We start from the raw sequence: 21333 nt of genomic DNA, 5'->3' as shown, positions 1-21333 counted from the left end.
TTTAAGTGCAATACAGTTTCCGAGGAGATTTTGATCCCCAGGTTGGTCGGCCGCACCCAACCTGAGTCTTGAGGACTGAGCACGCCGCTTTTTGTGTCCCGAAGTATTTTACCGAGCTAGGACTTGATCCTCAGGACGATTTTGCAAATCAACCTAAGTCTCAGAGGCTATTGGGATCAGCGGTCTTATGTCATCCTTCAGGTGCATCTCGGGTTTTAGACCGATACACACCTTGAGGGCTACTGGCTATATATCTCGGCAGAGAATAAATTGCACCAATCAAAAATATTGACAAAAAATCGGCCCACGGTCGGGGTGGTGCACCACCTCAGAAGCAGTCCGGCATAAAGCTCGGTGCTAGTGGCTGGCTCCATAGAGGGCATTTCCGGCATTAAGCTCGGCTAAACTCTTTCAACTTTTTTGAACCAAGGTGATTTATAACAGTCCGGCGTTGGAGCTTGGACATAGTCCGGCGTTGGAGCTTGGACATACTCCAGCGTTGGAGCTCGGATACAGTCCAGCGTTGGAGCTCAGATACATTCCGGCGTTGGAGCTCGAAAGCGGTCCGGCGTTGGTGCTCGTCTGCAAAAGATACCTCAAATGCAGTCCGACGTTGGAGCTCGGATGCAAGAGGACACTGCCTCCCGGGAACAACTTCAAACCCGAGGTGTGGCATAAAAATAACAAGGCATTGATAAAGGCCGGAAACTTAAAGGGGCTCCTCGGATACCCGACGTATAAACTCGTCGAATGCATTTCGGCGATCCTCAAGATCGAAGATGAGAAGATTTGTTGAACCAGTTTTCAAGACCGACAACCGAAGATGAAGAATAGTTCGGAAGAATCGAGGAGCGTCCCTAACTTGAAGACCGGTTCAGGGGGGTACTAACAGTGTCCTGGACTAGGGGGTACTCAATACGTCATCTCCCGATCTGTTAGATTGGGCCGAGGACCCCCATGGCCGTATACTCATGGGCCAGTTCGGACAGCTGCCGCATACATGGAAGATTCCACAAGACTTGGTGATCAAGACAAGGACTCCTCCCCACCGGCGTATTCGGCTAGGACTCTTGTTATCCCAGGCCATTGGTGCATTATATAAACCGAGGCCAGGCTAGTCGATAGATAACATATACAACAATCATAATCATAGGCTAGCTTCTAGGGTTTAGCCTCTCCGATCTCGTGGTAGATCAACTCTTGTAACCCCTATAGTCATCAATATAAACAAGAGCAGGACGTAGGGTTTTACCTCCATCAAGAGGGCCCGAACCTGGGTAAGCATCGTGTCCCCTGTCTCCTGTTACCCATCGATCCATGATACACAGCTTGGGACCCCCTACCCGAGATCTACCGGTTTTGACACCGACAAGGCCCAGAGATACCTCTCCGTCATACGGAGTGACAAATCCCAGTCTCAATTCGTGCCAACCCAACAGACACTTTCGGAGATACCTGTAGTGCACCTTTATAGCAACCCAGTTACGTTGTGACGTTTGGTGCACCCAAAGCATTCCTACGATATTCGGGAGTTGCACAATCTCATGGTCTAAGGAAATGATACTTGACATTAGAAAAGCTTTAGCAAACGAACTACACGATCTTGTGCTACGCTTAAGATTGGGTCTTGTCCATCACATCATTCTCCTAATGATGTGATCCTGTTGTCAATGACATCCAATGTCCATGGTCAGGAAACCATGACCATCTATTGATCAACGAGCTAGTCAACTAGAGGCTTACTAGGGACATGGTGTGGTCTATGTATTCACACATGTATTACGGTTTCCAGTTAATACAATTATAGCATGAACAATAGACAATTATCATGAACAAGGAAACATAATAATAACCTTTTATTATTGCCTCTAGGGCATATTTCCAACATTGATTTCTTCCTATCCATCACCATTGTTTCTGTGGGTAATGGTCAGTCCACCTCCTTCTGGGCCAACCTGTGGCTACCCAACTCCACTAACACCCTGGCGGTTCGTTTCCCAGCCCTTTTCTCACACTGCAAAGCAGTAGTCTGCCTTTGTGGCTCGGGTGCTGGCTTCTACGGAACTTAACCTAGACCTCACAAATCGATTATCTCATGCGGTTGAACGTGATCTGGGGGAATTGTGTGCTATTTTGGCAACAGGTAACTTGAATTTGCAGATACAGGACACGAGGATTCGCAAACACGAAGGCAAACCTCTTACAACCAAAATGGCCTATTCGATGCTTTGGCTAGCACAACCGATCGACCAACTCGCTCCTACCATTTGGAGGAATTATGAGCCGAATAAAAGCAGATTTTTTCATTTGGCTTGCATGCAAGGACCGTGTGTACACCAATGAGAGACGCTTCCGAAGATCAATCGCCACCTCAGATGTGTTCCCATTCTGTGGTGCTTGTGAAAGTATCACTCGCCTTCTTGTTTAATGCCACCTATTGTCAACTCTGTGTGATGAACTCCAGAGCCTTCATGATGGACGGCCAGATAGTCTGCTGGATGTTTGGCTGGGTGCAACCACCAACAAAGTGTGCTCTACTGTGATCATCGTCGTGTTCGGGAATACTTGGAAAAGGCGGAATGCAAAAGTATTTAGAAATGAAACTTGGGGCATACACTGCATTGGTCGAGTTGCAGTGGGCGATCTAATGCTCTGGTCCATCGGTGCAAGAATGCTCAGAGACAATCTCTGCTCAAAGACTGGGGATCAATGTTGTTCCACCTGGCCACGAGATTATAGGCCTTATGTATTTCCTTTAAACTTCTTTTACTTTCTCTGAACTTTTGTTATCCCCCCCTCCTCTTGTACTCCTCTGCTCTCTCTATAATTGTTTTCGTCTTGGAATATATGGTTCAGCGTAAGCCCGCTGTTGACGCATAAAAAAATGATGCAGCTTTGCTCTTACTTTGAATATTCCTTCCAATTTTATCTGTTTTTGAATAATTCTGTGCTAACCATCTTCTGTAGTCACACTTTTTTATTGCAACCAAACACTACTCTTTTTTGGCTGTAAACAATACCTCAAATCTTCCCAATTCGCCGCAGCAGCCGCACCACGAAGAACCCTAACCTCCAACCCCCACATTTCACCAACAAAAATATATCTCGAGCCGCAAACACAACAACGAGCAAAATCAAAGGAGAAGAGGGCAAGGGCAGACGAGGAGGAGGAGCTCATCGTGCTTTCGCGGCCTCAGAGGATGGTGTCGTTGGCGAGATGACCAACCGTCATCTCCGCTGCCCCGAAGAATGATCTTCTCCCGCTTTGCTTCTTCTCCTTAGTTTTGGTTCGCAATCAGTGGCACCGTCTCATCCAGCGGAAAGCCTCTATATGAATGACAAGCGGGCCCAACCTGCCACACGCGGATCCAGATCCCATGCGCGATAGCGTCTAGCGCGAGTACGTGGGGTCCACCTGTCAGCTGATCTCTCCCATTCTCTCGCCTCCTCGTTCCCCTTCGGCATTCCTAGGCATAACTCGGGCCGGGTTGGGCCTAACAAAGCCCAAAGCAGAAAACCTAGGCATGGGCCAACCGTTAGGCCTAGTTTTTCGGCCCAAGCCCGGCCCATCAGTCAAAAAGCTCATCAGGCCTCGGGTCGGGCTTCTTTCTTAAATTGCAAATACAACAAGCCCAACCCAGCCCGGCCCGACGGCTCAAAATCTAGGCCCAGCCCCGGCCCATGGGCAAGGTCGGGCCGTTCGAGACGGCCTGCCATGGCCAGGTATACTGGCCTTCCGCTTCTCCTGTCCCGATCTCTCTCTCGCTCGCTCGCTCGTTCGAGGCTCGGCCATGGCGGACTACCACTTCGTGTACAAGGACGTGGAGGGGGCGACCACGCAGTGGGACGACATCCAGCGCAAACTCGGAAACCTGCCCGAGAAGCCGGAGCCCTTCAAGCCGCCGCCCTTCGCCCCCAGGGTCGACGCGGACGAGCAGCCCAAGTCCAAGGAGTGGCTCGACGCGCGCGACCCCGACGAGCTCGAGGAGCTCGAGGACGACCTCGACGATGACCGCTTCCTGGAGCAGTACAGGTGCGCCCCCTCTCTTTTCCCCATCGGCCTCGATCTAGTCTCCCGCACGTCTGGTGATCCATGAGATGTGTTCCACTAGTGCTTTTCGTGATTGGTTTGACCCGAATTACACGGTAGGATGGAGGTAATTCGTGTGATTTCCACAGAAATCTGGTCTGTTTCAGTTGTTTTTGATCTGGACTCGGGGCACTACTGTACAATTTCAGTTGTTTTGGTACCACTTGCGAGAAAGTGTCGTTCTGATCCATGGAGCCAGAAATCCATGTCCATCAATTGTCTGATGTTTTGATGTTGTGGTGTGCTTACAGGAGGATGAGGCTTGCAGAGCTCAAGGAGGCAGCAAAAACTGCCAGATTCGGCGCAGTACAGCCCATCACAGGCTCTGATTTTGTGCGTGAGGTTTCGCAGGCTCCACCGGATGTCTGGGTTGTGGTCTTCCTCTACAAGGATGCGTAAGGCGAAATTCATCCTATTTACGATATGATGCCCTTCTTCTGTCAAAAACTACACCAAGAAACAGCTAATTTTTTTATGGGCATGTAAGTAGAACTTTATTCGTAACTAAGTGTCGAACTATACATACTCCCTCCGCAAAGAAATATAAGAGCGTTTAGATCACTAAGGCCCTGTTTGTTTGGGCTTTTGCTTCTACAGTTTGTTTGAGCTTTTATGGCTTTTTGGCCAAAGTGGAAATGCTGCAAAAGCAGAAGCAAAAGCCCAAACAAACAGGGCCTAAAGTAGTGATCTAAATGCTTTTATATTTCTTTACAGCGGGAGTGTTTGTTATGTTGATTAAAAATGGCAGCTTGAAAATGAGTACTATCTACTATGGTTCTTGGAATTTGTTATCCAGAGATATAATTGTGTTGAAATAGTTTTGGCAAAATCTGACCTTGTATGCACGTGATTTTTGAACTACCATTTCAAAATAAACAAGATAACCTAGCTTAGCAAACCATACCACACCATGATATTTTTCCTCTTCTTTTCTACTTCGATTTACTCCACACGCTCTCCGCAAACAGAACAGGTTGGATCCCATCTTTAACTGCACAGAGCAGCAGCCTACGAAAAGCCCTGTGCTCGTATTTTGATTTATACTCATTTTGACTGGAAACTGAAGGATTTTAGGACATTATGCCCTATGCTTCTGTGAGACGTTTGCAGTGCTTCTGCTTTATATGCTGTTTAACTGTTTCCCAGAGGTGCTTATAATACAGAAATGACTCTAGGAAGAAATACTACCTCAAACTGTTCATTGTCTGAGACTTCTATGGATCTTATCGCAGGATACCAGAATGTGGGCTGCTTGAGACTTGCCTGGAGGAACTGGCGCCGAAATATGCAGAAACCAAGTTTGTTAAAATTATTTCCACGGACTGTATTCCCAACTACCCAGATAGAAATGTTCCTACAATACTGGTGTACAACAACAGTGCTGTCAAAGGGACTTATGTTGGTCTACAGAAGTTTGGTGGAAAGAAATGCACACCTGAATGTAAGTTGTACCACACAATCAGTTTCCACTATCTTAGTTCAAGTTACTCTTCTTTCTTTAGTTGGTTGGGCAAAAATATTGTCAGTACACACCAGTAGACTGTGTGCGTGTGCGTGTGCGTGTGCGTGTGCGTGTGTGTGTGTGTGCGCGCGCTTAAAGTTGCAATTAGCCATTCGCACGATACAATTCGCAATTCGGCTTAACGTGACTATAATCTTTGACCTTAGGATGAGGTTTTTTCCCTTCGTACTAAGAGGAAAACATGTTCAGGGCGACAGGCATGTCTACGGTGAATATATGGTCCTGCTGTATGTTTGCCTTGCATCATATGACAAACAGAAGAAAAAAAAATCGAGGGAACAAATTTTAGATGAGTGCCTAACACAGTGGCATGCCTAGTTCACAGTTATGCTGCTGTTACCATTAAAATCGAATATGTCATGTGAATAAGAAACGACAATGGATTTCTTGCTCACTTAAATTACACCGACTGATGTGAGCGCACGGAATCTTTAAGTGTCATGCACGGTCTTCCGCTCTTTATGCTAGACTTCCATTCTGTTTATTTCAGCTGTTGCATTGGCGCTTTGCCATTCAGACCCAGTACTGAATGATGGACAAGGTGGTGGCGATTCATCCCGTAACAATGTCATGGAAGGCGTTCGCAGGAAGTTCATAGAAAAGGTTGTCTCCCAGCTTGAAACGCAAGAAGACGAAGATGATAGCGACTAAAACTTACTCTTTTCTGCTAGTTTTATTTTAGCTCGGTGATATATCATTTTGATCCACGGACAACATTTGTCTCGGCTTTACTAGTCTTATTTGGTTGTCTGTGTGTGGAAAATCTGGAAGCTGTTTTAATGAGGTTCTATATAAACTTTGTCTCGGTAACTTGCTGCGATTCACGTGGCCGGTGGTAATGTATCTTGGTGTTCTGGTTCTGAGAGATGATTATGGAATATGAAACGGAGAAATTCGTCAGTGGAGATGATTTTTTTTGCGTTGACGCAAACTGCACACATTTATTCTGGGATTTTGTCTCTACTGCACATAATTTCTGAAGAGAAAAAATAAAAAGGACAATGCTACACGTCTGCCGGATGATAAATTGATTACATCGATCGCCTCGCTAGCCGTCGGATGCTGCCCGAAACAGCTGTCCGATCTACTGCCTCAACCAACTGAGGGGCTTTACAACAAGGACCTTGTTGCAAAGGTCCGTCAAGACAACACTGTTGGCCCGCCATGGCACGTTGCTGGTGGTCGGAGCTGTCGCGCCTCCTCCCGCCCAGCACCCCGAGCAGCTGCCTCTACTCCAGCACGACGACGACGAGCTCTCATGTCGGGCATTCCTTTGGCGATTTCTGCAACTGAAGCTATGTTTCTGAAACATGCGTCGTGTTGCAATGCTTAGTCTCGCATGCTCTAACGCGGAATGCTCCTCCAGCGCTTTATGCAACCGGGGCTATGTTTTTGAAACAAGACCCATATTGCAGAAGAAAAAATATTCATCATCAAACCTTTTTTCTTCTTTCTGAAACATGACCTTTGTTCCAGGACATTCTGAAACTAGATCCTGTTGATGAAAAAAACTTCATCACCAAACCATTTTTTTCTTTCTGAAACAAGACTAGACACAAAGCAATACACCTTGCTTTGTGCAATTAGGGTGACTCAATTCAACATTTGTGTATTCATTACCCCTTCGCTCGTTTTATATGGCGGTGATGTTATAGTGATTACATGTTGTTGATGAGGTGAGGGGAAAGGCCTCATTAATACTCGCTCCCATGTAAGTCTGGCCATCTTGTGGTGTGTAATTTTGGTGGCCAGGCTTTATCGTCTACTAGCATTTCAAATAATGAGACTTCTTCATTGACTCCTTTCGGAGGTGCTCATAAATAATAGGATATGATGTATATGCATACACTCATAAAAATGAGCATGTGAGCGTCTCTGTCTATGTTGTGTTTGTGAAAAAAGCTTCGTAGGTTTGGCAAAGCAAACCACCGTGCCAATCTCCTTTCAAAAGAAAAAAAACTCCTCGAAAAAGGAGTGAAGTGAACCATTGGATGAGTCTCCCAAGTCGCTCCCCTCCCGGGCGGCTCCGGAGGCCCTTTCCCATTGATCCCTAGTAACTCCTTCGATCTGTGTCTCCTGCCATCACTGTCGCCGATGCCGTCGGCGGTGGCGGCGCCCACCCCATCAAAGACGGTGGGCAGGGAAGGTGCTTCCTCGACAGCATCACAAAGGGAGGAGGTAGGGCATTGTTTGAGGGCATGGGGCGGCGCGCCTGTCTTGGCCGGTGCCTGAGGACCCCGTCAGAGTGAAGGGAAGGTCGTGCGCCGCCGCCGTGGCCATCTTCGACTTTGTGTGGTGTGTGATCTAGGTCACCGGGTCTCGATCTGGGCTGCAGCGCTCCGAGGCCATTGGGGCCCAGTCAAGGCTTGTGCTGCTGGGGAAACTGACTGTGTCCCTGGGCACGCCGGCGACGACCTGCAAATGCGAGCTAGGCTGCCCTCTCCTCTTCTGTCGTTGCTGCTTGGTGGTGACTCGCGGCGTGGGGGCTTGCGAGAGTCTTCAGAATAATGGTGGTGGTCCTAGCATTCTTCTCGCATCAAGGCAGTGTTTTAGTGTGTCTGCTCCTCTTCGATCTACCCATCAGATGTGTTCCGGATCTTCTACCAGAGATCTTCTTGAATTGGCGTATGAAGCTTCTGGATATTTGGATAGGATGGAATCCAGTCATGCGCACACATATCCGCCCAGGTGGCTTCACGATGGTGCGGCGCGGAGCTCCGATTTGTTGTCGAAACCATGGGACATGTGGGCATCTCAATTTCCATGGTGTATACTGCGGTGGAGAAGGTCATGGCGGCTGAGATTGGAGGACCAATGTTGGCGGAGGGGACCTTCGACGCGCTGAAGATTTTGCTTCAGGGGGCCGATGATCCATTTTGGATCTGGTAATTGTGAGCCCGGTGTTGATGATTTGCAGGAGCAGACTTGGCAAGTGGGGGGAGGGGGCAGCACTAGAGGAATTCAAGTTTGGTGGCGCTCCTCGAGTGCCGAGTCTTGACTTTCATGGTGAAAACCTAAGGTCTCATCTTTATTGGTTGTGTCTGGCAATGGCTTTATTAAAGGAATCGTTTTGAGAGTTCATACTTTCTCCATGGTGAAAACTTAAGATCTTTGATAGGGCGAAGACGGCGCTTGTGCACTGTTTTCCTCCTTGGAGGCGTGGCCTTTGGAGAACGTATTCCGGGTGTTGTCTTTGGCGGTAGTTTGTCGGGTTGTTGCTGTGAGGAGTTGATTACCATCGTGGAACCTATTTTTAATTCTTTTTTTCTCTTTCAGGTTGTGTGCATCCTGAATGTCGTTTCTAACATTTTGTTGATGTAGAGACTTGATGTAATTGATATTTCCGTGATATTAATATATTCCTTGTATAAAAAGAAGAAGATGAGTCTCAACGCACAAAGCAACACCATGTTACAAAACACTAGGCCCAGTTCTTTTGCAAGATTCTCCTAGAATATGATCTCTCTTCAGCTTCTCTCAGGGTTTGTTTTACAATTCTAACTAGCCTGGTAAATGGTAGCTTCACGAATCTAAATTTGTGTTCACGAGCTTAAATGCTGAGAACAGTGACAGCACAACTGGGGAGCAACACCTGCAGCTGCAGGGGCCGACGTGGAAGGAGAACAAACCGCAGGTATTTCTCCAAACTAACCATTCGGCCATTCCCCTTCTCCAAGGGTTTAAGGGAAAACGGCGGCCCACTCGTCAGTAAGGGTTCTGGGCGTCTCTCCCCTCTCCCTCCCGCCGCCTCCATTCCCCGCCGCCAGGTTGCAGTCCCCGCGTCGCCCCTACCTCTCCTCCTCCCTCCCCCCTCCGACGACCGGCGCCCTCCCCGCCGCCCTGGAGGAGCCGGCGAGCGCGGCCCCCACGCGCCCATCCCGCCGGCCCAAGAATTCATCCGTCCCGCCTCCTCCGCCCCCCCTCCCGACGGCCCTGCACTCCTCCGCCCCCCACGGCCCCGACGCGCCCATCCCGCCGGCCACTCCCTTCCCCCGCCGTCCCCAACGAGCCCATCCCGCCGGCTGCAGCTCTCCTTGCACCGCTGCCTGGTGAGCCTCTCCTCCTTCGGTTTTTGTTCATCACTCCGTTCTAGTTCCTCTCCTTCACATGGAACGATGGAAGTTGGATAAGATGGATGTATGTGGATGCTTAGTACATGATTTGCTTGATGGATGGATCAATGGTGCTAGGTTTTTCGTAGATGGATGGATGCATGGACCAGGCATGTAATTTCTTTGGCTACTGTGAATGCTCAATGGTACTGTGAAGGGAAGATGACTTGGTTAAAAAAAATGCTACTGTGATTACTCAATGCAACTGTGAATGGTTCTTTTTTGCTTATTCTATTTGCTACTAATAATTTGAATGCTATTTTTAATGTGAATGCTATCATCAATGGTACTATCAACACCCAGTTTTAGTTCAGGGACATTACAGACATTCCAGCACACAACTCATCCCATAATCCCAGACCACAATCTTAGAAAATAACTCGACGGCTGATTCTGTGGGAAGCTGATTTTGTGAGAAGTTATCCCAAAGCTGATTTTGGAGAATCAAAAGCTGAAAAGAACTGGGCCTTAGTGTTTTGTGACATGGTGTTTACTGTCACTTGCCTGCTTTGTGCGCTGATACCTAATTATGGTTTTCTCCAGATGATGGCCAAAGGATTTCTAGCCAAGAGCGATAATGCAGGGACAAAGAAATCTCCCCTGCAAATCCAGATGCTGGAGAGTTTTTATTCTGGTAAACATGTGCTAGTGTTTCAACCTCTTTTCCTGCTGGCATGTCTTATTTTTTTGTTGTTCAACTTTTTGTGCTGTGGCTAAAAATTTCCTGATCCAGAGGTACAATATCCGAAGCCGGAGGACGTGACAGAGTATGCGGCATCTGTTGGTTTGACTTACAACCAGGTCAGAATATGGTTCAAAGAGCGGAGGCGGAAAGAGAGGAGGCACATGGAAGCTGCAGAGGTTCACATGGAAACACAAGCTAGTGCAAGATCAAATTGGCCTAGATGTAGCAGCAGCAGGTCTTCCAATTCAAGTCAATCTCCAATGCAAGGTATTGCGGGTTTGCAGCCCGAGGATGACATTACTCTTGGTAGGAGTATGAGCCTTGTAGGAGAGAAACACACACTTCGATCACAGGTCCTATTTCCGAAGGATTATATTCTGAGGAAAGTCTTCCGCAAGGATGATCCTTCTCTTGGGGGTGATTTTGATCCCCTTCCTGAAAGGGCACATGTCCATGTCAGGGGTCTGTCTCTAGTAGCACTAAAGGTTACTGAGAAAGCCATTTATCATCATAGACATATTTTTCTATCTATGTGTCCCAGTAGGTTAAGCCATGCAAAAGACCTGATTTGAAGCTTAATCAACCACACAGTTCTATTAACAACTCTGGTAATTGTCTCATTTTTTGTTTGGTAAGTGTAGCACTTCTTATGTTCCATCTCAAAACACTGCTATTTGCTGTAATTATTTATTTACCATGCTATGTAAGTTGCATCCTTCTCTTTCGGCCATGCATTCCCCCATTCTTGTGTCCATCTCAAAATAATACTAATTGTGTTAACGAGTTAGCATGCTATGGAAGTCCCAACCTTTTTGTTTGGCTTCACTCATTTGTAATACGGAGATTTTATCGAGCAGCTTGTGCTTGATTGTGTTCGTCCTATTCATTTGTGCTTCAAATTGTGGTTGCTTTGTAATGGCACTAAACTAGACTTCTGAGTAAACAAGGAGAGTAGAATTAGCAGGATCTGCAAGCACCTTCAATCCCCATTTGATCTTTGCTAACACTAATGCTGCTAACATATTTTGCATACTTAATGTTCGAATTGCATTCTGTAGATGCGGTTAATACCCTCACAATATCATGTTGAATTGATCGCAGATACCACAGGACATCAATCCTACCAGGATCAAAGCGTTTTGAAGAAGAGAAAGGTATTGCTAGGCTGCTCAAGTGTTCATTTTCATTTCTAGCACAGCTTTTGTTTCCTGTTGGTGCCGTGCCTTGTCTCACTGTGTGTGGCTAATGACGACTGGTGCTTATAGTCAGTATGGTCAAGCATAATTTTTGGTTTTCAGTACCAGAGCCTTTTAGGAAAGCATAGTTACTAACTCACTATTTAGGCTAAGTACACATTTTCATTGTCGTTTCTAGCACATATTTTTTTCCTGTGTTAATCATTGTTTACCTGTTGTTGCCATACCATTTGGTGCCATCATGATCATGAGCTAGTGTCATCTTCTGTGCTGGACTGCTGGTAGTCAGTCTGATCCAGCATTATCTTTATTTTATTATCAGGCCTCTTTTTTGTAATTAGAACAATGGTTTCTGGAAACTTTTGGGCCAGGATATACAATAAGAAATCCCATGTATTTTGTGGGCCAAGAGATGGCTCTCACATTTGAATTGGTATAAAAGATTTACAGTTCCTGCCTTAGTATCACTTTTATTCAGCTATTTGCTGTAACAGTCTTTCTGAAGGCACTCTAATGTTCATTTTTATTTGTTACATGTAAGATTAGAGATCCACCGTATTTGTTTCTTAAAATTCTTGTGTTCTTTTGCCAGTTGCTGATTGACAAATTATTTTAGTGCCTGAGATGAAGATGCTGTCAGTTAAACTGACATTTTGTGCTTATTGTCCCTTTTTGTAATTGTAATCCATGTTAATTTGTTTCCATTTGTTATATTGAGACCTCTAACGTCAGGTGCCCACCTTTCTAAAAAAATGTTCATCTGCAGATCATGTCGCCTACTGCTCAGAGATCCACTTTGCCATTTGAGAACAATGATCCTGTGAGGAAGCATGGAAAGGGCAAAGGTCTAATGACAGTGTGGCATGCAATGTATTCCCAAACTGCAGAAATTCAAGATTGCTCCAGTTTCATTGATGAAAGTGGTTGCTTGAGGTCATTGAGACCATTCGAAGATTGTGGTGGAAAGCTTGCCCAAGTAAAGTTGCTTATGTAATTTGATCTGATACAGCCTATGTTATTTGAAACTTGTAGTTGTATATTCTGAATTAGCAACTCAGAATTTCCTCCTTTTAACCTTATTTGGTGCAGAGACAAACTTTGCCACGGAAGAAAGTAAACAAGAAGAGTAGACCTCCACCGAGTAAAAGAAAGGTAAGCTTTATTACTTGGAGAAGTCCACATATGGAGATAATGAGCGTCCTCTAGAATGAGAATCTAGACCTGTAAAGCTATTAATTTATCATTTATGCCACTGGTTGTGTCTCACTACTCTATTTCGCCACTAGGAATTTTAACTGCTCAAAAATGCCATCGCTTCGTTAGGCACATGCTTAAAAATGCCACTGGACACCATTACTGTCAGCACAAATCTCGTTTGCCATGTTATAATGACCCAAATACCTATAGACCAACATGCCAGCTCTCCCTCTATCTCACTACAATAAAGTGTGGGTCCCACTTGATCCCAACAGCGTTCTTATTTTCCTTTAAAATTAGTCGCTTGCTTACTCCTGATAAGTGGGGTCCACACTTATCATTGTGAGATAGAGAGAGCTGACATGTGGGTATAGGGGTATTTTCGTCATGGAACATGGTCAACGAGTTTGACTTGACAATAACGATGTCTAATGGCATTTTTTAGCAAACATCTAATGGAACGATGGCATTCTTGAGATATCTAATGGCATTTCTGAGCAAGCATCTCACAGAACGATGGCATTTTTGAGCAGTTGTAACATCTAATGGCAAAACTGAGTAGAGGGACACAACTAGTGGCATAAATGATTAAAACCCTTATATATATATATTTGCAATTTGACCTTTTTAATCTGGTTAGACGGAACTTAATCTGCCTTTTGTGTAGTATGCTAATGGTGATTTCTCGCTATTTTAGGTGCCATGTGGCAGAGCTACTGATTTGACGGAGCATCCTTCAGTGGAGTGCCATCTTTCAGTTGATGAATCAGAATCCTCAGAACTACGAACTGAACAGGCTACTTTAGTTGATGATGAGGAGCTTGAGCTCAGTGAGTTACAAGCAGGTCCTAATCCTTTAAGATGTTCAGCTCATCTTTCTTCCACTGGGAGACATGGCTGCCCCCTTTGTAAAGGTTTGCAATATCATCCTCTACCTCTTTGTTCTCATTTTTTCTAATATAAGCCAATTTACTTAAGTATTAGTGCTTCTCTTGCAGATTTACTTGCCAGGTTTCCTCCACCAAGTGTCAGGATGAAACAACCATTTCCCACAAAACCTTGGGAGTCATCACCTGAAATGGTGAAAAAGCTCTTCCAGGTTAAATGCAACACATTACTTTGAGAATACATGAGTAGTATTATCATCATTAATGGAATTTACATTACATGAAATGAAAAAAAAGCTCATTATCAGTCTGTCCAACTTCTATATTCTATTAACTTATGGAATTTACTGCATAGTGATTAGTGAATGATCATACATGTCTTATGCTGGTCGTGGAACAAGACTGGCTTCAATAATCTTTGCATACTGGTATCAATTTTGCTCATGAATCCAACCAGTAGTTTACCGGATTTAGTTGCATCTGGGCAGGAGGAATATTAGACATGTCTCCTATAATATACTCCCTCTGTAAACAAATATAAGAGTGTTTAGATCACTATTTTAGTGATCTAAACGCTCTTATATTTCTTTACGGAGGAGTATTTGGTTATTTTGTTTGGAACATTAATGGCCTAAGCATGTTGTTAAAAATCTAAATAGCCCATATGTGCTTGGTTAACTGAAAAATTCTTTCTTCCTAAACTTATTGTTTGTGTTACTGCCGTGCTCGTAGATTTTAGTGCGCCCACCTTTCCTCTACTAGTTTTCATGTTGAAACTGTGGCCAGCATCTGTTAATTCGAAAATATTCTTGGCAGGTTGTCCGGTTTGTCTACACACATTTTGGTAGTATGGATGTTCATCCCTTTACGTTTGATGAGTTTGCACAAGCATTCCATGAAAAGGTGCAAATTTTGTTAAATCTCCCTGAAATTGGTATAATTTGCTGTATTTTCTTATTGTTCAAATGTGACCTCCAGGACTCCTCGTTGTTGGGGAAAGTACATGTCAGTCTTCTCAAGCTACTTATGTTAAACACAGAAAGGAGCAGCGGCAGTGTGTTTGTTCCAAGATCATCTAAAGATAGCAGATTCTTAAGCTTTCTGAACTTTGTGAGTTTTGAAATGTGCTGTACACTTTAGTTCATTTCCAAGATAGAATTACATTGTGCTTATTCTAGAGCTATTATGCTGTGGCGTCATTTCAGCATTGTCGGACAGTTCACAGATGAATTTTGAATGAGTGGAGAAGTTAGTAGTAGGTTCATTTTATTAGTTTTCTTCAGTCTGATTGTACCTTGTTGGGTATATTTATTTATGTTGGCAGAAGTATTGGCGAGTTTGTTGCACACTGTGTAAAGTTTATAGTTCGAATATGATGCTGCATCGGAAGTCAAAGTATATGGTCTTAGACTAGTGCTGGAGTTGAGCAATTTGTCGAGCCGTTTCATTACCATGCACTTTTTTTTTGTTATGCTCCTGTTCCAGTCTACTCTGGATATCAAGTTAATGATTTCCTTGAAGAACAATATGGGCCTACAGGGTCTAATAAATGACAGCGTAGGATGAATCGGCTTTGTTTTCTAGTAGCACGAGGCTACTGACTTGTGTTCATCGTAATTCATTACATTGAGTAACAGTGATCGTGCAATAGCCAATAAGTGTGACATCAACATGATCCTTATCTTTCTATGTGGTCTGATAAATCATACTACTTTGTGTGAAGAAACTGACTATGCTATTCTTCTCATATTTACATTTATTTAGTTCCATGACTTTGTCAATTGCAGCACCAAACTTCTGTTTCAGTTGAGGTGTTCGTCTTGTCATGCTTCCCATAGAATGTGGACCAGAGTCTGAGTTTCACTGAGCTAGTATTTGTCTTGCTTTCTTTTCTTATAGATTCGATGGGAGGTAACTAGATAGAATTCAGACTACTTGATGCTGCTTCATTAGGGCGAGTGTCTTGAATGAATGCATAAGAGAACTGTCATCCTGCATACCTGCTTCCTGTTTGAAGAACTTGAATCTGAAAAATGCAGTAGCTAAATGGTTTGCCTCTATGTTTCTCTTTCAGGTTAGAGAACAAGAATTCAATGTGAATTTTTGGATCAAATCCCTGAATTCTCTTACTTGGGTTGAAATACTACGCCAGGTTCTGGTTGCTTCAGGTTTTGGTTCAGATCATCATATGCTGAATCGGAATTTCTTTAACAAGGTACTTAATGAGACACCTCATTATTCTAGATCTCACACTTGTATGTGTGTGCATGCCTTTCAGGTTACAGCTACCAATATTTGTATATATGCTGTAGCAATAGATCCCCCCTACAAGTACTTCTATTATGTTTCAAAGTAACATATATCCTTTTATTCAATTATAGGAAAAGAATCAAATGGTTAAATATGGGTTACGTCCTCGTACACTGAAAGGTGAATTGTTTGCACTATTGTCTAAGAAAGGAAGCGGTGGGTTAAAAGTTGCTGAACTTGCCAAATCACCACAGGTAGTTTCAGAAATGAACTGTTCATATTGATGATAGCTGGCCTTCTGTATATACTTTTGGTTGAGTATCTCCGTGGCATTTACTTGATTGTTCTTTTCAGATTATTGGTCTTAATCTCTCTGGTGCATCAGAAGTAGAGCAGCTTATTTTTTCAACTCTCTCTAGTGACATCACATTGTTTGAGAAGATTGCGCCTTCTGCATATCGTCTCCGTGTTGATCCTCGGATTAAAGGAAAAGAAGATCCTAGATCAGATACCGAGGATTCTGGAACTGTTGATGATGATAGGGATGCTAGCAGCAGTGGTGATGAATCTGATGGTCCACAAGAGAGTTATGCTGAGCATGAAAGTAGAATTGTCAGGTGGAGACAGAAGAACGTACATAAAAATATGAATAAATGCAGTGAAATTGATGAAAGTTATTCTGGAGAACGATGGCTTCTGGGGTTGATGGAAGGCGAGTACTCAGACCTAAGCATCGATGAGAAGCTGGATTGCTTGGTTGCTTTGATAGATGTTGTTTCTGGTGCTGGTTCTGTTCCAAGGCTTGAGGTAACCTTCACTCTCTTCTGGTATATTTCAATTGCAACATCTCATCTTTGTTCAAAGCATCATTGCTTAAACATTACTCCCTCCGATCCAAAATAAGTGCGCAGTTTTGAGCTAAGGTTAGTTCAAAACTGCAACACTTGTTATGGATCGGAGGGAGTACTGAACTTGCAAAACGACCATCCAGGACTTAAAGGATTATTATTCTTTTTCATTATTGTTAATGTTGCCCTGTATGAAGTTTGCTAGCTGACTATAGTGCTCTGTCTTGGTAATGTAAGTACATGAATAGTTTGGATGTTCTTAGAAGTGATCAGATGAGTTAAGAGAGCAAGGTCTCATTTTTTAGAAGATTACGGCATTATGTCAGTTCTTTTTTCTTTTAAGTCATCCAAACACATGAACCATTTATGCAAATTTACCTCCACTGAATTTTCTTCTTCTATTGATGTGCTTTATTCACTTCTCCACAACTAACATAAATGATCACACTTATAATTGATTATCCTAAGTTCCTAACTATACTATGGTTGTGTCTCCTTACGGCTTAGGCAGAATTAAGAGAAATGGACATTTTAAGTAGATACTACTTTCACTAGGATATGTATATGGACATCTTAAGTGGATAGTGCCTGCCTTATGTTACCGTATAACTCATTTGAAGTATTCGAAGTGAAAAATGCATACAATAGCCATTTCTCAGTTGTTGGGAAACTTAATCTTGGATAACTTTGTTGTGTTTACGTTCCAAGTTAAAGATCAGCCTTCATACAAATATTCTATTCTCTATTTGTATGCCTTGTTGGAAAGCTGCAGAATCTTATATTATTGTTTTCTACCTTTCATAGGAACCACAAAGTGTCCTGTCTAGCATACAGAGAGCACAGTCGCATGCCTCAGGTGGGAAGATAAAGAAGTGTACAAGAACCATTTACCAATCTAGTGATGAGTACTTAAATAGACCAGGAAGCTCGCACAGTTTTGATTCTTCTATGCAAGGACAATCAGGAAGCCTGAGGAGTCAGGATTACATTGCTGACTCTGGAGCTAACGAATCACCCACAGGATTTGCACATCAGCCACAAATTGTTCTCTTAGGATCAGATCGCAGATATAACAATTACTGGCTCTTCCTTGGCCCTTGTAGAGCAGATGATCCAGGGCACCGTAGGGTTTACTTTGAGTCCTCAGAAGATGGTCACTGGGAAGTGATAGATTCACCACAGGTTGCCCACCTGCTTGATTTGTGCAGTATCTAAATTTGCCTCTTATTTAATCACTCGAGGTTAAACTTCCACAAATAAAGTTACTGGCTCTTTTTTTGTTTGCATTGCAGGATTTACTCTCGCTATTGTCTGTCCTGGACATCAGAGGCACCAGGGAAGCTCATCTTCTTGCATCAATGAAAAAGAGGCAATCATGTCTTTTTGAAGGCATGAAAAAACACTTGGAAGATGGGTGTGTAGTTGCGCTCACAGCATCATCTGATTCTTCTCATTCCGAGACAAGCAGTGGAAACAGATATTCACCCAAGCCAAGTAGTGGAGATGGAGCTTCACCCCTATCAGACATTGACAGTGCTTCTGTTCCAACATATCTAGCTGGTAATCTTCAAAATGCATCATCTGCAATAGGAATTGAAGTTGGGAGGAGAAGTGATGAGAAGATGTCAAAGTGGGAAAGGTTGCAAGCGTTAGATAAATGGATCTGGACTTCTTTCTACTCTTCCCTTACTGCTGTTAAGTGTGGCAAGAGATCATTTAAGGAATCACTCGTTCATTGTGATAGTTGTCATGATCTGTATTGGAGAGATGAAAAACATTGCAGAATATGCCACTCTACTTTTGAGGTTGGTTTTGATCTTGAAGAAAGATATGCTATACATGTGGCAACATGCAGGGAGCCTGAGGATTTGTACGATGTGCCAAATCATAAAGTTCTTCCTTCGCAGCTACAGGCACTTAAAGCAGCCATTCATGCTATTGAGGTGAGTACTAGAAAATGGTTGTTCTACGCAGTGTTTATTGTCTGGGATCTACGTTAAGAAACCATGATACATGGTGATTCAAAGTTGAGTTATGTTTCTGTATTGGATCGCCAGTCACTTGTTTGGTCACAAATAGTGTATGTATTTCATAGCAGCTTCTTAATCATATTTTTTCCCTCATTCTGTGTGCGCTGATGTAGGCACTTATGCCTACGGCAGCTTTTGCTGGTTTGTGGATGAAGTCTTCGCACAACCTGTGGGTTAAGCGGCTGCGACGAACATCATCATTACCCGAGCTTTTGCAGGTCAGTATCTTTTTCCTGTTTACATCGTAATATCAGAACATTCATTCAGTTTCAGGTAATTTATACAGTATGTACTGGCTTTTGTTTTGCCATGTTTCTTCCCTGCAGGTTCTTGTTGATTTTGTTGGGGCAATTGATGAGGATTGGTTGTACCAAAGCTCATCAGCAGTAAGCTTTAGTTCATATCTGGATGACATTACTGTATACTTCCAAACGATGCCACAAACTACGTCTGCAGTTGCACTCTGGGTTGTCAAATTGGATGCCCTCATTGCACCTCATTTGGCACAAGCTGATTCTGGCAGAGGATTAGGCAAAGGGTTCATACAGACAAGTATGTATTTGGCTGATTCTCAATATTATGTATTCCTTCCGTTCTGATGAATAAGGCGTATTTCGTTTCGTTAAGACAATTGACCAACAATTACTCTTTTAATATTTGATTTATGTGATGCAAAATCACTATCATAACAAAGTACTAATTTTAAATACGAATCTAGTGACACAAATTTCATGTCATATAACTTTGTATTTATGGAGTAATTATTGGTCAAATGCATGTCTTAACGAAACAAAATATGCCTTACTTTTAGGAATGGAGGGAGTAATGTTTAATATGCTTCTTATATTTGCGATTTGTCTTAATTTACTACTCCCTCCGTCCCATAATATAAGATCTTGCAAAACGATCTTATATTATGGGACGGAGGGAGTACAATCAATGCCTTTGTTCCATTGAAGCACTTGCGTTTGAAATTATTATCAGAACATCAGCCTGGAACATAAATGATCACATAAGCCCAGCAATTTAATGCCAGTATTATTCAACAGTACCAGTACTAGAAACAGTATTAGGGAAACCTTTATCTGATATGTATGCCGTTTGTGACTGTATGCCATTGTCGTGTGTGGCTATATTATTCATTCTAGCTACTTCAGAATTTTGATGCTTATTTTTTTCCCAATGTTGGGTCATTCCTCCAATAATATTTTGTGTATTATACTATACAGGAGCGCAGGCATGCTTGAGATAGCTAGGAAGGGACTAGATGGATTATTTTGTGTGGTGCCCCAGCTGCCACTATTTTTTTTTTGCATCAGTTCCAATCTTTCGATTGATGCCGCGCTTTTTCTCGAGGCGAGACGAGCATGATGCCCTTTTTTTTGCCTTCATCTTGATGCCTTCAGCTTTGAGGTTATGATCTTGAACTCTTCAGAAGCCACGGCATCTCCGTCGGATGGTCGACGGTGTGTGTACAATAATGTAAACACTAAGAAATTCTTTGTTAATAATCATTGCTCCGGCTTTGTAATTTCCTTTTTGTACTTGAAGTGGTCAGCGAGGCACCTGACTGGATAACATAATAGATCTTTTTGCCGGGTTTGCTAGGTCGGGTAGGTAGGTAGGTCTTCTGGTTGCAGGAGGACATGGCGCCCCACTGTGCTACTCTGTGCATTCCCGTTGTGCTTCAGGACATTGTAGAGCTTGTCTGCTATTGGTATTTCCTGCGTTGCATAATTTTGATCTTTATATCCAAGGGTTTGCCGTCAGGGCACTTCATAATTTTATTTCTAGTCACTAAAGGACCTGGAGAAAATTAATTAGAGACAGGATGAAGCCTGGAAATGAGCATCGATTTTGCCGAATGTGGCCAGTTCAAAAATAGTGCTACAAGGACTTTACACATTTTTTGGTCAACTTTGACTGTCAGTTTGACTAAATGAAATAAACTTTGACTAAACTTATATGCTGCCCGACTTATATATTAGTATAATTGAAAGTCAAAATATATCTTGCCAAAGTGTGTGAATCTTGTTAACAGAAAATGCAGCTGAAAGGATTTTTCACTTTTTTTAGCATCATAAACTTTATTCATCAAATGATAGCATCGTTTACATAATGATGAAGAATAAAGTCAGGGATGACAGTTTGCCAGAACTATGTTTTGCTAAATCATCCGCGACCGAATTGACCTCTGCTACAGTGATTAAAAGTGATACTATCAAACTCCAGTGCCAGGAGGGAGCACTCGGCTATGATTGGTGTTCGAAGTAATTGCAAGAGGCAAATGACAAGTAGTAGAATCGTCGTTCTCATTGATGATAAGATTACATATATATAGCCCCCGAAGGGGTACGTCCGAAGGGACATGAGACAACCGCCTCAATTAGGAAAAACAGGGATTAATAGGATTAATTAAATCCTAACACTCCCTCTAATCCATGCTTGTTAGTGTAAGTATCATCATCTTGAGAAGCTCCTTCAAAAACCCTGTGGGAAAAATATGAGGAGATAGG

General features: G+C 43.3%; 2 protein-coding genes across 2 annotated transcripts; both read left to right on the top strand.

Moving 5' to 3' along the window:
- Positions 1–3737: 3737 nt before the first annotated feature.
- LOC119353439 (phosducin-like protein 3) lies at positions 3738–6517 on the top strand. The gene is made up of 4 exons (XM_037620065.1): positions 3738–4033; positions 4342–4485; positions 5323–5531; positions 6103–6517. The coding sequence occupies exons 1-4, from the start codon at positions 3792–3794 to the stop codon at positions 6261–6263; spliced, it is 756 nt and encodes a 251-aa protein (XP_037475962.1). The 5' UTR covers positions 3738–3791; the 3' UTR covers positions 6264–6517.
- Positions 6518–9514: 2997 nt separating this feature from the next.
- On the top strand, positions 9515–20517 carry LOC119353438 (homeobox-DDT domain protein RLT3-like). Its single transcript, XM_037620064.1, has 18 exons — positions 9515–9661; positions 10268–10358; positions 10458–10676; positions 11511–11563; positions 12372–12581; positions 12695–12757; positions 13500–13716; positions 13801–13901; positions 14506–14592; positions 14668–14799; positions 15764–15904; positions 16071–16193; positions 16294–16746; positions 17592–17969; positions 18080–18730; positions 18931–19035; positions 19144–19369; positions 20047–20517. The coding sequence occupies exons 2-18, from the start codon at positions 10268–10270 to the stop codon at positions 20067–20069; spliced, it is 3273 nt and encodes a 1090-aa protein (XP_037475961.1). The 5' UTR covers positions 9515–9661; the 3' UTR covers positions 20070–20517.
- Positions 20518–21333: the final 816 nt, after the last annotated feature.

Source organism: Triticum dicoccoides, chromosome 2A (genome assembly GCF_002162155.2).
Source record: "Triticum dicoccoides isolate Atlit2015 ecotype Zavitan chromosome 2A, WEW_v2.0, whole genome shotgun sequence".
NCBI classification, from domain to species: domain Eukaryota; kingdom Viridiplantae; phylum Streptophyta; class Magnoliopsida; order Poales; family Poaceae; genus Triticum; species Triticum dicoccoides.
This window is presented reverse-complemented; position numbering and strand designations above follow the sequence as displayed.